Source organism: Heteronotia binoei, chromosome 5 (genome assembly GCF_032191835.1).
Source record: "Heteronotia binoei isolate CCM8104 ecotype False Entrance Well chromosome 5, APGP_CSIRO_Hbin_v1, whole genome shotgun sequence".
NCBI lineage: Eukaryota > Metazoa > Chordata > Lepidosauria > Squamata > Gekkonidae > Heteronotia > Heteronotia binoei.
The window spans coordinates 44,487,665-44,502,829 of NC_083227.1; the positions used below are offsets into that span (position 1 = coordinate 44,487,665).

Consider the following 15,165-nt stretch of genomic DNA (forward strand, 5'->3'; position numbering starts at 1 on the left):
TCACCCTCCCCAGACTTCAGCCCTCAAATCTTCAGGTATTTCCCAACCAGGATCTGGTAACCCTATGTGAGAATAAGCAGCAAGATACCTAGCATCCAGCTCTCCAGTGGCTATGTAAATAACGGTCATGAGTAAGTGGAGCTTGGAACCAAGGCTCCACCATATGGCAACAGGGAACCTCTATATGCTTGGAGGAAGGATCATCATTTTATGGGCTTTGCTCACAGCACCTCTCCAGATCCAGCATTTGCAGGTATACTTTCATATTGTGAAATATACCAGGAAAAACACTCTCATCTTGATCATTGTTTTTTTCTAAGTTGCTGGCTTCTTTGTGCAGGACTTTAACCACATCAGAAAAATGCACAGGCATCCTCAGTTTATTGGGACTGGAGATTTTATATAAAAAGTACCTGTTGACTAATGTGTCTTTTGAGATCGGACCACAATTCCACCTCTTGTCATTCAAGTTTTGTTTGTCCCACAGCCTCATCACCAACAACCCAATGGAATCTCGTTTGATGACAGTTTCCATTTTTTAAATTTAGTAAGGATTTCCACTAGCAACGGTTGCATATCTGTGATAGAAACATTATCAAACATTATCCAACATCAAGATGGGTAGCTGTGTTAGTCTGTCTGTAGCAGTAGAAAAGAGTAAGCGTCCAGTAGCACCTTAAAGATTAACATATTTTGTGGCAGGGGAGGAGCTTTTGTGAGTCACTGCTCTGAAGAAGTGAGCAATGACTCACAAAAGTCCATACCCTACCACAAATATTGCTAGTCTTTAAGGTGCTTTAAGGTGGACTCAACCTTGAAAAGTTACAATGAGCATCAAGGCATGAAGTATCAAGCAAGCAAATGAATTGACATCAAAGTCTAATTTATCCTGGACACTGTTGCTATAGTGAACAAGAGGAGAATTTCAGCCATTTTCATCCATCTCCCTGAGGGAGAACCTGTAAGGTCAGTAACGTTCTCCTGTACAAAGATCTCAGTTATATAGAAAATGAAGTCAAGGAGCAGATTGTTTCCAAGATAGTGATTGAACCATGATTTGGTCACCTAGATCAGCAGACTTTTTAAAATGAAGCAGCAGCTGATTGCTACCAGTCCTTCCCACCAGCATCACCTTCGATAGCAATTTCTGAAAAATGCCCCAAGTACAAGCAAACCACAGGGCTTAGAATTTGGCATCCTAGCTTTCTGAACCTAGATTTCTAGAGAGCCATTGTGGTATAGTGGTTAAGAGCCATGGACTCTGTTTTGGTGAACTGGGTTTGATTCCCCTTTCTTCCAGCTGGATGACCTTCAGCCTATCACATTTCTCTCAGAGCTCTCTCAGCCACACTTGCCTCACAAGGTGCCTGTTGTGGGGAGAGGAAGGGAAGGCGATTGTAAGCTGCTCTGAGACTCCTTATGGTAGAGAAAGTGAAGTATAAAACTCAACTCTTCCTGTTGTTGAACTTACCACACTTTCTAAACCAAGAAAAACATTGGTTGTGCTTTTGCCGTCTTTATTTTCCAGAAATTTGACCAGCCTACAACAGAATAAGGCTCACTTCATAGCATTTGTTTTTCTCATACAAAACCTTTTATTTATTTATTGTATTTGTGTGTGCGTGCATATACCTGAGGGTCATGGCGACCTCTGGTGATTGATCCCCACTGGGGGCCTGGAGGATATTCAGGGAGGTGGCTGAATAAAGACTGCCCCACCTCCCAACTGCTGGGTCTTCCAAGGAGGTCTCTCATCCAAGTACTTGCCAGAGTCAGCCCTGCTTAGCTTCTGAGATCTGACGAGATTGGGCTTGCCTGGGCTATCAAGTCAGGGCACAAAAGCTTTTATTTATGCACCTGGCACATTCCCAGCAGGCCTTTGTTCACACTTTGCACCAGAGAATCTCAAGACCCTGGCCACATACCACGCTATGCCAGCCATGCTGCCCACTTTCCCAACACTCTAGAGAAGCCACATCAGCTACGTGGCAAAACTTGCTACGCACAAAAGATAGGCTCTCCTCACTCAGGCACCACAATGTCAGGCGCTGGTCCACAGAAACAGAAAGGAGGTAGCTGGGATGCAGGAGTCGGACGCCCGTCACGTGAGCTGCATGTGCACAAAGCCTTGAGAATTTCCTGAGGACGCAGATGCCAGCCCCAACAGTGGTTCCCTGGTCGACAATGCTTTTGGCATTCACTTCAACAACACAGATGTGGATGGAACCATCATCGCTGCCGCTGGCCACAAGGAAATGGCCACTCGCTCTTTCCTGGATGTGGAGGCTATTCACACCACAACTGTGAGCCTGGATGATTAAGACTGGTGTTCCCAGAGCTAGAAAAACACAAAGGTCTTGTCAGAATACAATGGAAGAGTAAAAGGCTGGAGGAGGACACAGTCCTGGCCAGAGTTCTCACAATGGCCCTGCAATAGGGAACAAATATGGGATGGGGTGAGTCTGTGGCTCAGTGGCAGAGCATCTGCTTTGCATGCAGAAGGTCCCAAGTTCAAGGCCCATCACCCCCAGTTACAAGGATCAGGGAGCAAGTGATGGGAAAGACCTCCACCTGAGAACATGGGAAGCAGCTGCCAGTCAGAGAAAACAATACTGATCTTGATGGACCAAGGATCTAATTCAGTATAAGGTAGAATCATGTGTTCTCAGGACAGTCAATACAATCACCTACCCAAAAGTTTCATCTCTTTGACTTCTGCCTTTACAGTCTCCATGGCACAATCAATGGTAGCTGTGATATCCCAAAATGCAATGCCCCCATCAGTGGCAGCGCTGACCAGGTAGTGTCTCCTGCAAAATAAAATGCATTGCAATGTTTAGCCATCTAGGGTACTAAGGTGTGACCAGCTCGTCCCAGACTTTAGGTTTCATCTTTCCAGGCACAAGAATGTATGGGTCATGATGAGAGATGCATCCTCAGGCATGCTGGGAGAAAATAGTTACTCCATTCTCACCTTTCTCTCTCAGCTGTCTTGCACGTAAACACTTGGACTTTCAGGACACAGCGCTGATGGTGAAAGGACTCTGCCACAAGCCACAGTTTCTGAGTGTGCTCCAGCAGTAAGAAGAGCCTATACAGACGTACATGCAGACAGTTGATACAGGAAAAGGAGATGCAGTTTCTACCAAGAGTACAGAATGACTGAGCAGTACCTTAAAGACTAACAAAATGTATTTCAGCAAAAACATTCATGAGTCAGAGCTCACTTCCTCAGATGCATACAACTAGACATCAAGGGCAGCAGCTACATGGAACATTCTGTCTGGGGCAGTAATGTTCTGTATTCTTGGTGCTTAGGGGGCAAGAACGGGAGGGCTTCTGGAGTCTGGCCCTGCTAGTGGACCTCCTGATGGCACTTGGGTTTTGGCTACTATGTGACACAGAGCACTGGACTGTCTTGTATGGCTTCTCCTCCGTTACATGCTGGCTCACTGCTGCTTAAATTCACTTCTCCAGTTTGGGAAAGGGCTGTATAAGGAAAATAATGCAGCAGCCACCCCACAGACAGTATCTGGTCCCTCCTGCCTCTCCTCCTTTCACCATCTGTCTTCACTGGATTTTTTTCTGGCAGGCAGAGAAAGTCCACTGCAACTTTCCAGGCCCCTAAGAGGTAGAATTCCATGCCCTTCTTACCGGACAGAACCATCACTGCAGGCAGCAGCCAGAAAGAGTAAGGGACCGGGCAGCTCGGCATCCTCAGGACTAGTTGCCAACACTGCAATAGACATATACCTGGAACACAAAAGTCAGTCAAATCACCTAATTGAGCCCCCGTCCCCCAGCTGGCAGCTTCCAATAAGAAACAGTAAAAAACATGAAGGAGCACTGCAAGGGTCAGACTAGAGGTCCACCTAATCCAGCATCCTGTTCCATGCAGTGGCCAACCAGCTGCTCTGGACAGCAAGCAATGAGGGCATGGAGGCCAAGAGCCTCCCTCTGATGTTGCCTCCTAGCACTGGCATTCAGAGGTTTACTACTTCTGGATACAGAGTAGCCAGTGATGGCCCTGTCTTCCAGGAATCTCTGATCCCCGAATGAAGCCATCTATGCTCATGGACGTCATTCCATCTACTGGTAGGGAATCTTACCCTTTAAATACTTGTTGAGTAAATAAAGTCTGAGAAGTATTGAGTAAAAAAGTAAAAAACTTGAATTTTAAGCCGCCCTGAGCCACTGTGGGAAGGGCGGGATATAAGTTACGGAATAAATAAATAAATAAACTAATACTTGGCATGTTACCACCATGCATCCCTATATTTTCCCCTTTTGTATCAATGCATGGTTATTCTGAATCACAACCTTGCACAATGAGGAGCAGAAAATTCTGCGATGAACAGAAATTAAAAGATCTGTTTCTTTTAGAACAATTTATTCTGCTACTTCTAATCATAGGAGGGGCCTCAAAAGTGTCCCACTGGAAATCCTATTTAGCTGCCAGCTCCGGCAACTCAGATTTTGCCATGTGTGGCCCTCATAGTTTTATTATTTATTATTTTGGATTTCTATCCCACCCTCCCTGCAAGTGAGCTCAAGGCGGGTTATGACGAAGTTTCAAACTTCACACATGGCAGCTGAGATGATTGGGACGCTGAATTCTAAGTCCAGTGCCAGATCCCAAGCTTACAGGATACTGTCTAAGAACTGGGAATTCAGTACATATATAGAGATGTGAGTGATATAGGGATGTGTACTTGTGCATGGTAATAACATATGACAATTATTGGGGGGGGGGAAGCCCAGCAGGAACTCATTTGCATATTAGGCCACACCCCTGATGTCACCATTGTTTCACATAGGGGTTTTTTGTAGATAAAAAGTCCAGAAGGAATTCATTTACATATTAGGCCACACCCCGTGGCACCAAGCCAGACGGAACTGCGTTCCTATGTGTTCCTGCTCAAAAAAAGCCCTGACAATTATCAATTTATGCTGCAAACTTTATACTTCTTTACTAAATTTTCTTTTTAAAAGTTAGTGTTTCTTGTCATCATAGTTACAGAATTTTTTTTAAAAGTATCTGGGGAATACATGCAAAAAGATCAGAAACCACAGGGACTTTCTGCATTTGATGCAGGAAGAGCTCCAGCAGTTCAGGGGAGGGATTGTGACTCAGTGGTAGAGCATCTGCTTTGCATGGAAAAGGTCCCAGGTTCTATCCTCAATATCTCCAGTTAAAAGGACCGGGCAGTAGGTAATTTGAAAGGCATTACCCTAAGAACCTGGAGAACTGCTGCCAGTCAAAGCAGGCAACATGGGCCTGAATAGATCAGTGATCTGGCTCAGTATGAGGCATGTAACATGCATCTCCCCAGTACTCATTCAGCATATCAATCCCTGCACCACACTGGCTCTCTTAAAATACTTTTTATAACATTTCCAGCAGATTGGGAATGAAAGTTTTTCTCAAGGCCAGTTGGATGTGAATATTGCACCCTCTTCATCATCATTAACAACAACAACAACAGAATGTGTGTCTGCATGTGCACAAATGACAGGGGTCAGGTGTCTGTGTTGGAGCAAGAATCTACATAAACCCAGTCTGACAGCTACAGTATGACAGCTGGTGATCTAGCTGCCAGGCTAGGTCACAGTGACCTGATCAGCAGACCGGCTTGAGCCGGCAGAAGCCAAGTGATGCAATCTGCTGAGTCAGCACGGCCAGGATTGGCTGCTTGGACTATATATGATCTGTGTGTGCATCACACAGGTCTCTCCCTGTGAGATGGTGGTTAGGCGAAGCACTTTGTCCGTGGAGGCGATATTGTATAGACTGCACAAGAGAGCACTTGTTGTGTATATATGTTAATACACCTTTTGGCACTAGTTGCACGTGTCTGCCTGATTTTCTTTCCTGAAGCCCTGTGTCGGGCAAGTCTTCTCCCTCACTCTGCTACTCCCGCTCCGACAGGGTTATGGGCCCAGGGCGGTTCCGCTGCGCGGAGGAGAGAGTTGCGAGTTGAGCTGACTGTGAGTTTGGAAAGAGCCGGAGGCGAGGAACGCCGGTGAAGGACACAGAAGCACCACCGTTCTCTGTTTGAGAGCCAGAGGGACGTCGGCAGCCAGCCGTGAGGAGGAGTCGGCACGATGGCTCAGCAACAGCTTGGAGTAGCCGTTGAGAAGCTCACCTCAGCCAACTACGCGGTGTGGAGCCTGAGAATGCAACACTACCTCAAGCGTGAAGGGCAATGGCTGTTCGTGAGTAACCCCCCTGCTGACTTATCTCCTGCCGAGACTGTGTTATCGGATAAGGCACTGGCCAACATAGTGCTGTCTATAGGAGATGACCAGCTGGTTTATGTGCGAGGGAAGGACACTCCCAAGGCTGCCTGGGACGCGTTGAGTGCGGTGCATGTTAGCACCACTGCTGGTTCCCTCATGGCCTTGACAAGGAGGATGTTCCGCACCGTTATGCCGGCTGGAGGGTGTGTGAAAGATCACATCAAACGGCTAACGGACTGTTTCGTTGAGCTGGAGGCAAGAGGCAAGACTGTAGCTCCAGACGACAGAGTGTACATTTTGCTGTCGTCGTTGCCACCTGAGTACACTCCCCTGATAACTTCTCTGGAGACGGTGGACGTAGCGACCCTGACCATGGAATACGTCTGTGCCCACCTGCTTGACTTCCAAGAGAGAATTGCGGCCGTGAGCTGTCCGGGGGTGTCGGCCGGGCAGCGTGCTGTTATCGGTGTGTCCGGGAAGACAGCCAAGAATGAGCCAGCTTTTGCTGCTGGCAGGCGTCCGAAGGTGGAGGAAGTGGAGCCGACTGCGTTTGCAGTCCGTCGCTGCTATGGATGCGGGTCGTCGCAGCACCTGCTCCGAGCTTGCCCTGAGAGGGAGAAGAGGCGGGGGCGTGTGCGGCGAGAGCGGAGGACCGCCAGCCCGTGTGAGGAAGCAACCCGGCTGGTCACGTCTGCAGTAGAGAGCACAGGGTCTGCTTGGATTTTAGACTCCGGGGCAACGAGCCATCTCTGCTGCGAGAAGGAGTTGTTGAAAAACATTGACAGTCCTGAGCATAAGTATGTGAGATTGGCTGATGGGACCACTGCCAATTCTGTTTGCTCAGGCAATGTGGAATTTCCTGCACTGAAATGTATGTTGCAAAATGTGTTGTATGTACCCTCACTGCAGTCTAACCTGTTGAGTGTTAGCACACTGTTTGACCAGGGATACCAGGTGAGATTTGAGAAAACCTGCTGCAAAATCCTGGGAGGTGGGGGAAAGTTGCTTGTGACAGGAAAGAGGGAAGGTAAACTGTATGTGGTCCAGAGTGATTGTGCCCAGGTGGCTCAGGTGTCGAATGAGCCTGTGCACAATAATTGTATACATTTGCTCCATAGGAGACTTGGGCACTGCGGATTTAGGGCGTTAAAGAAAACCCTGGAGCTTGTGCCTAGTTTGAAAGTAAATCCTTGCAAATGTTACTTGGATTGCCAGGTCTGCAAGAAGACCAAAAGCAAGGCGTGTGCTGTTGCTAAAGAAAGCTCAAGGGAAAGCACACGAGCCCTGGAACTAGTCCATTTAGACGTTATTGGCCCATTGCCAAAGAGTCTGTCGGGGAGGAGATACTGCTTGGTGGCCACCGACGACCACACGAGGTACGCGTGGGTTTTCACCATGGTGCATAAGTCTGAGGTGTATAAGACATTCACCAAGTGGGTCAAAGCAGTGGAGAGACAATTAGGGGTTAATCTCCTAGCTGTACAAACCGACAGAGGGGGGGAATTCTTATCTAACCAGATGAAACGTTGGCTGGAGAACAAGGGCATTGCCCACCGTCTGACGAACCCGGCAACGCCCCGAGAAAATGGGCATGGGGCTGTATTGCAGAATGTGATGTATTGCATGTTAGAGGATGCACAACTGCCAATGACCTATTGGGCAGAAACCATACATGCAGCTGTTTTTTTGCAAAATAGGGTTTGGTGTAATACTGTGAAAAATGTGCCTTACAGGTTACTGTTGAACAAGACCCCAGATTTGAGTTCTTTAAAAGTCTTTGGGTCACGGGCTCGGGTTGGCATCCACTCCACGAGTAGCGGGGAGGGGGATGTCCGGGCAGAGAGCCTAATTTTTCTGGGCTACAAGCCAAGGGCCAGGTGTTATCGTTTCTGCAATAGCAAAAGCAAGATAACACTTAGTAAGAGTGCCCAGTTCAATGAAGAAAGCAGCTGGCCAAGGTTGCACTCCTTGCAGAAACAATTTGTCCTGCTGCCAAGTAGCGATAACGATGTTGGAGCGCAGCCCAGAACTCCAGCCCAGGAGGTGGCACCCAGTGGGGCTGGAGAAGGTGAGCCGAATGCTGGCACAGAGCCTGACGAGCAGAGTCAGGAGGCAGAGCCTCAAATGCAGGAACTGGAGGTAAAGTGTGAGAGTCAGGAGGTTCAACACCCAATTACAGGGGCAGAGCAACCAGCCCAGGAGGTGGGAACAGAGCAACCCGAAGAAGACAAAGCTGGTCCAAGCACAGGGCCACGGGTGTCTGCCAGGTCCACCAAAGGCCAACGTCCCGCTAGGTACAAGTGTCCCTATGTCACTCTGACTGTCAATCCAGACCCACCCGGATTAGAGGAAATGTTAAAAGAAAAGGCTAAGAAATGGAAAGCCTGGGTGGCAGAGTGCGAGGCAAGGGAGAAGGAGGCTGAAGCCAAGCGTCTGAAAGAGCTGGCTGAACAGGAACACGATGATGTGTTTTACAATCATGATGAGTTCCTGAACGAATTCCGGAAAGGGTTCCGAGCTACGTAAATATGAACTGTAATGTTGCTGGTGGACATGTATGTAAACTGTGTAAAGTGTTTTGGGTATACTGGGTTTAAATAGATTAGGAGGTGTGTTGGAGCAAGAATCTACATAAACCCAGTCTGACAGCTACAGTATGACAGCTGGTGATCTAGCTGCCAGGCTAGGTCACAGTGACCTGATCAGCAGACCGGCTTGAGCCGGCAGAAGCCAAGTGATGCAATCTGCTGAGTCAGCACGGCCAGGATTGGCTGCTTGGACTATATATGATCTGTGTGTGCATCACACAGGTCTCTCCCTGTGAGATGGTGGTTAGGCGAAGCACTTTGTCCGTGGAGGCGATATTGTATAGACTGCACAAGAGAGCACTTGTTGTGTATATATGTTAATACACCTTTTGGCACTAGTTGCACGTGTCTGCCTGATTTTCTTTCCTGAAGCCCTGTGTCGGGCAAGTCTTCTCCCTCACTCTGCTACTCCCGCTCCGACAGTCTGGTGGTAGCCTTCCAGGGCTAATTGTCTGTTCTTTCAACCCAAAACAATAATCTACAGCTACAGGCCATTGCTGCTACCTGGTCTCTGGGTCCATCTTGATCAACTTGTGCTTATTCTTCATGCGATCCCACTGCTCGTCCAGCCGATGGGATGCCACATGGGCCAGCTGGCACAACACCCCACTGCTGGAACCACAGTCTGGACTAAGCCGTAAACGGTAACATTCAATCTGGGCCCGGCCGCCTGCTGAGAAAAGGACGAAGGAGGAGGTGCTCCCTGTCTCTTGCTCAATGGTGCTGCTCTCCATCACGGCCAGAGCTCTCACACTCGAGATATGGTCACCGATAGCTGTGAGGTGGGTCAATGTATGAGACTGTGTACCAAAGGCTAGAATATTCACCATGTTGTCCTCGCTGCCAGTGGCAAAGACACTCACCAGGTCCTGCCCGGATGTTTTCAAAGTTCCGACATGGCACACACACGTCAGCTCTCGCCCATGCAAAGATTTTTTGAGGACTCGCTGCCCATTGGATGCATCTCTACTTTGGTAGACCACCACATCTCCAGATCTGACATAAGCAAAAGTCTCAGCAGAGAGGCGGTGGGTGTGGCTCCAGGAGCGGTGGCCACCCCCACATGGGATGCTGAGCAGCATTTCGTTGCTGCTCACATCCCAGAGCACAAAGTGGGCAGCGTGGAAGCCCAGGACCCAGGTGCTGCCGTCAGAGCTGAAATGCAACCCTTCCAGCCACTCCAGGCCTTTGCATGGCTTCTGCTTCCTCAACACTTGGAGCTGCCAGCCCAGAACCTGGAGCTGCCGGTAGCAGCCATCACGCCCTGTGCTATAGATGAAGTTATTGTGGCAGGCTACAGAGGTTACGCCAGTCTTCCCATGTAGTCCAAAGATGAGAGAAACAGGGCCCTCAGCATGTGTCCCCTCCCCTCTAATAGGAAAGGCCAGCTCTGGCCCGTTACAGACCGTCACTGAATCAGAGTAGCCTAAGTCTCCTCTCCCTGACGTCTTCTCGTGTTCTAAGTCAAGAGGGGTCCCACATGCAAACAGCATCAGTGAGCCCCGGCGGTCACCACAGAGCAGAAAATCTCCTTGGGGAAGGAAGGTAGTGCACGTGTGCCATCGCTGCTTGCAAGGTGGCAGGACGAAGCATTTCTTTACCACCACAGTGATGGCATCAGGTGGGTGGTAAGACACCTCCAGCCACAGCAGAACGCCAGCTGACCCAGACACAAAGAGACTGCAGGTATTGAGATCCTGGCCTGGGCGTGAGGACCAGCTCAGGCTGTGCACTTTCTCTGCATATACGTTAAGATCCTTGGCTTGAGCAGGGTTGCGGAGAAGGAATAGCTTGACCTGCCCTGAAATATTGCCCATGGCACATAGAATATCTCCCTCTGCAAGCTCAGACACTTCTAGGAGGCTGTAGGATCGATAAGCAGCATCCTCCAGGATCAACGTCCAGGCGTTAGAGGTCAAGTCATAAGAGTACACAGCCCCAGCATCGGTCACTATGAGGAGATGGCCAGTATCCACCAGTTTCACAGCTCTGGGTAATCCTTTTCTTTGAGGTGATGGGAAATTGAGTTGCAAAAGGCTGCTCCCGTTGGTCCTCGACCTTTTGCAGCACCAGCATCGAATGCCAGAATCGGCCCCACCTGTGAAGACACAGCCCTGCACCTCATGCACAGCCACTGAGCGCAGGCCTTGGCCTTTGTGTCCTTTGAAGCTGCGAACAATCTCGCCTTGGTAGTTCCACATGAGACACGCTGAATCTTCCCCTATGCTGATGATGTAGTCATTCAGTAGCCGGACCGACCACACTCTGGACTGGTGCCCATAGCATACCAGCAAGCATGGGATGTGATCTGGAGGCGCTTGGAGGTTGCTGATGCCCCACAGCCGCAGGCTCCTGTCATCTGAAGCTGAGGCCAAGATACCTTTGCTTTCCAAGTAGCAGATGCTGAAGATGACACCGTGGTGCCCGCTGATCCTGCTGTGGGGTTGTATCCTCCCTGTGTCGTCCGCTTGGTCAGCTGCACGCCAGATCACCAGCTGGTTAAAGACAGTGCCAGCCACCAGAACCAAACTGTCCCACCTGCTCCCAACCAAATGGGCAGAGTAGAGGATGCATTTCTCTTGGCAGTGCACTTCTTGGAGGATCCTTTGGCCAACACAGTCATATAGAGCCACAGAGTTATGGCCTAGAGCCAAAGCCACACAGTTGGAGGTCTCGGTGCTGCCTTCCAGCCACTGCAGGTCCCAGATCCAATCATGCAGTTCACAGAAAGGAAAGAGCTCAGCTAACTTTATCATGCTGTTCTGGAGGCTGAACTCTATGACAACAAGGCTTTTGCCCCCAAAGACTGCCAAGGTGGTCGCTTCATTGGCTTCCGGAACCAGTTTCTGTCGCTCTTTGATACCATGGATGTTATAGTTGCGAAGGACCTGTTTGAAACATCTTAGAGACCGGATGGCATCAGGCTCCAAAGTGTAGATACTTACAATGGGTCCTTCACCTGGAAGAGCACAAGAGGCCAGAATCACCAAAACAAAATGAGATCAAAGTGCCACACTCTCTTTCCAACAATGCCTACCCTCACACATGTTATCCACATCAGCTCAGAGTCAACTTGCATAGTGTCAGCATTGTATACAAAGGCCCAAGGTGCTGTTGCTTCTGATGGTACTTCTGATGCACACCTTCTAACCTTTCTACCAGAGATCAGCTGACAACCTGAGCAGACAGTGGTGGGCTAGATAGCTATGAAGCCAGCTGCATGCGATCATATGGATCAGGGCAGGGAGTTAACAAGGATGATCTGTAGCTCAGTGGCACTGCAAGTCAGTGGCATATGAATGACTTGGAGAGCTTCTGCCATTCTGAGTTGACCATTCTAGGCTAAATGAACATATCTCTCTGTCTCTCAATATGGCAGCTTCGTATGCAAGGATCTTGGAAACTGCCTCCCTGGAACTTACCAATAAATTTGCTCCTGACTGTAACCATAAAATTCTTCCAATGAGTTCTCTAATTCTAACTCTGTCTATGATTTCCCCAGTGGTAATCTGGACAGTCCTAAAGCAACCAGACTTTTAAATCCCTGTATAGTCTGGGATGACTATAGATGTTAGATGGGTGAAAACCCAAGAAAGGGATTTCTTGATTGTGGCATCAAAATTTTGGATCTCCCTCCTAAGCATCACTCGTCTGCCTCCTAGAACACAGATCACAGAGTTGGAAGGGGCCATAAAGGCCATCTAGCCCAACCCCCTGCTCAATGCAGGATTAGCCTAGAGCATCCCTGACAAGTAATTGTTGAGCTGCTTCTTAAAGTCTGCCAATAAGGGGGAGCTCATCACCTCCCTAGGCAGCCCATTCCATTGCTGGACTACTCTTACTGTAAATTCCCTCCCTTCAATATCCTAATGTTTTCCCCCTTGCCACTGGCACTGTTAAATTATCATCTGCCTGCTTCGGCGGGGAGGGCGGGGTATAAATAAAAACTTATTATTATTATTATCTATCAGTGTCTTTCACCAGCGGGTGAAATACTGGCCCTTCTTCTAGTGTTGTTTGTTCATGAATTTTTTAATTGGATTATTTTATAATTTTAACTGTATTTTAATTGTTCACTGTCTTGTGGACCCTGATTGAGTAGAAAGGCAGCTTAAAAATGTTTTGAATAAATAAATAAACAGCCCTAATGGGATTCTCCAGCTTGCTGCTCCCCTGCCTTAAGTACCATCCCAAGAAACTTTATACCCTTCTAAGTCCATTGAAGTGTAGGAGCTTAGAAGGGTGGAGAGGATGGCAACTAGAATGATTAAAGGGTTGGAACACTTTCTCTATGAAGAAAGGTTAAAATGCTTGGGGCTCTTTAGCTTGGAGAAACGTCGACTGTGGGGTGACATGATAGAGGTTTACAAGAGAATGCATGGGATGGAGAAAGTAGAGAAAGAAGTACTTTTCTCCCTTTCTCACAATATGGGCACTCAATGAAATTGCTGAGCAGTCGGGTTAGAACTGATAAAGGGAAGTACTTCTTCACCCAAAGGGTGATTAACACGTGGAATTTACTGCCACAGGAAGTGGTGGCAGCTACAAGCATAGACAGCTTCAAGAGGGGATTGGATAAGCATATGGAGCAGAGGTCCATCAGTGGCTATCAATGTTCCCTCTAAGCTTCAGAGTCTTGTGAGCAAAAATTCTACTCTGTGAGCTACTGGTATAAAAGTTGTGAGCTATTGCATGAATTATTGTGGTCTGGGGCCATCTAAAACAAAAATGTGTGAGCTGGAGGCTAAAAATCTGTGAGCTAGCTCACGCTAACTCAGCTTAGAGGGAACACTGGTGGCTATTCGCCACAGCATATTGTTGGAACTCTCTGTCTGAGGCAGTGATGCTCTGTATTCTTGGTGCTTGTGGCGGGGGACACAGTGGTAGGGCTTCTAGCCCCACTGGTGGACCTCCTGATGGCACTTGGTTTTTTTGGTCACTGTGTGACACAGAGTGTTGGACTGGATGGGCCATTGGCCTGATCCAACATGGCTTATGTTTTTATGTGTAAGAACATAAGAATGGCACTCCTGTCCCACTGTGCTCAGTCAGCTTTCTTTGCCGCAGTTCCTGTTGTGCAGGGCAGAAATGTGGACTCTGAAACAATGAAAAAGCCAAGCAAAGAAGCATAGAAATATCTGAATAAATGCAAGCATATTGTGTTTGGCTTTTCTAGGTACTTTAGGGTCAGGGCTTGATATCTGGCTTATTGTTTTCAATATCCACTGGCAAAAACCTCTGAAGAGATTCTGAGCCATCACACTTTAGGAATGAGAATGACAGTGCTGTGCCCAAGTCACCAACCTGCTACCAGATGATCTCCAACAATCTCCAGAGCAGTGATAGGAGCCAACAGCAATTCTGTTTCCATTGTTGCAGAAGGATGGGAGATAAGGCCCTTTGCCAATTATCTCCCTCTTACACAAGGGGATACAGACATCTGTTCAAAAAGAAAAACGGTAAGGTACACCCTAGAAGTTGAAAATGGCCACTGTCATAACGATCTTGTACAAATCTACGGTACAGCTGTATTTTGAATTTTGTGCACATTTCTGCTTGGGAGTGGAAAGTGCTGTTAAGTTGCAGCTGACTTATGGCAACCTGTAGGGTTTTCAAGGGAAGAGATAGAGTGGCTTGCCATTGCCTGCCTGCCTGCCTCTGTTCTGCAACCCTGGACTTTCTTGGTGGTCTCCCAACCAAATACTAACCAGTGCTGATGCCGCTTAGCTTCTGAGGTCTGATGAGATTGGGCTAGCTTGGGCTATCTGGGTCAGGGCACATTTCTGATTGCTGTGTCTCAAAAAGGACATCATGGTGTTTTAAAATGTGCAGAAAAGGGCAACCAAAATGATAATGTTTCAGATGAACAGCCATGATATAGTCCAGTAGCATCAAGAAGATAGTTTCAGAGAGCAGTCATGCTGATTTGCAATTCAACAGCTAGATTCAAATCCAGTAGCACTGTACAGACCAACAAGAGTTTCAGGATGTCAGCTTCCAAGAATTAAAATTCCTTAATCAGATATCTGACAAAGGGAGGTTTAACTCTCAAAAGCTGATACCCCAAAATTTTTTGTTAGTGTCTAAGGTGCTATTGGACTAAAATCTAGCAGTAGCACTTTAAAGATCTACAAAATGTTCAGGGTGGCTTTTGTGAGTCAAAGCTTACTTCATCAAAATGATCAAGGGACTGGTGCGTGTGAGTGAATTACATGATTATTGTATGAACTGAGAGGGAATGGTGCTGGTAAATTTGACACATCCCACATGACTCTGTGAGGGTGGTATCAGAATACTGGCAGGAAAGTAATGCAGTGGTATTTGATGTGTGTGAAGA

The 15,165-nt window shown here is 47.9% G+C and overlaps 1 protein-coding gene across 1 annotated transcript; it reads right to left on the reverse strand.

The window, feature by feature from the left end:
- Window positions 1-1,571: 1,571 nt before the first annotated feature.
- On the reverse strand, window positions 1,572-14,270 carry WDR6 (WD repeat domain 6). Its single transcript, XM_060239390.1, has 6 exons — window positions 14,133-14,270; window positions 9,333-11,787; window positions 3,655-3,753; window positions 2,975-3,091; window positions 2,692-2,810; window positions 1,572-2,338 (listed from the first exon to the last, which is right to left on the reverse strand). The coding sequence occupies exons 1-6, from the start codon at window positions 14,197-14,199 to the stop codon at window positions 1,884-1,886; spliced, it is 3,312 nt and encodes a 1,103-aa protein (XP_060095373.1). The 5' UTR covers window positions 14,200-14,270; the 3' UTR covers window positions 1,572-1,883.
- Between the last annotated feature and the right edge of the window lie 895 nt (window positions 14,271-15,165).

Excerpts from the sequence above, each read along its gene's own strand:
- WDR6 (XM_060239390.1), bottom strand. The coding sequence starts at position 14,199 with ATGGAAACAGAATTGCTGTTGGCTCCTATCACTGCTCTGGAGATTGTT. Across the intron at positions 11,788-14,132 it reads TGGAGATCATCTGGTAGCAG|GTGAAGGACCCATTGTAAGT; the intron begins GTTGGTGACTTG and ends GTGCTCTTCCAG. Across the intron at positions 2,339-2,691 it reads CAAAGAGATGAAACTTTTGG|CTCTGGGAACACCAGTCTTA; the intron begins GTAGGTGATTGT and ends GTGTTTTTCTAG.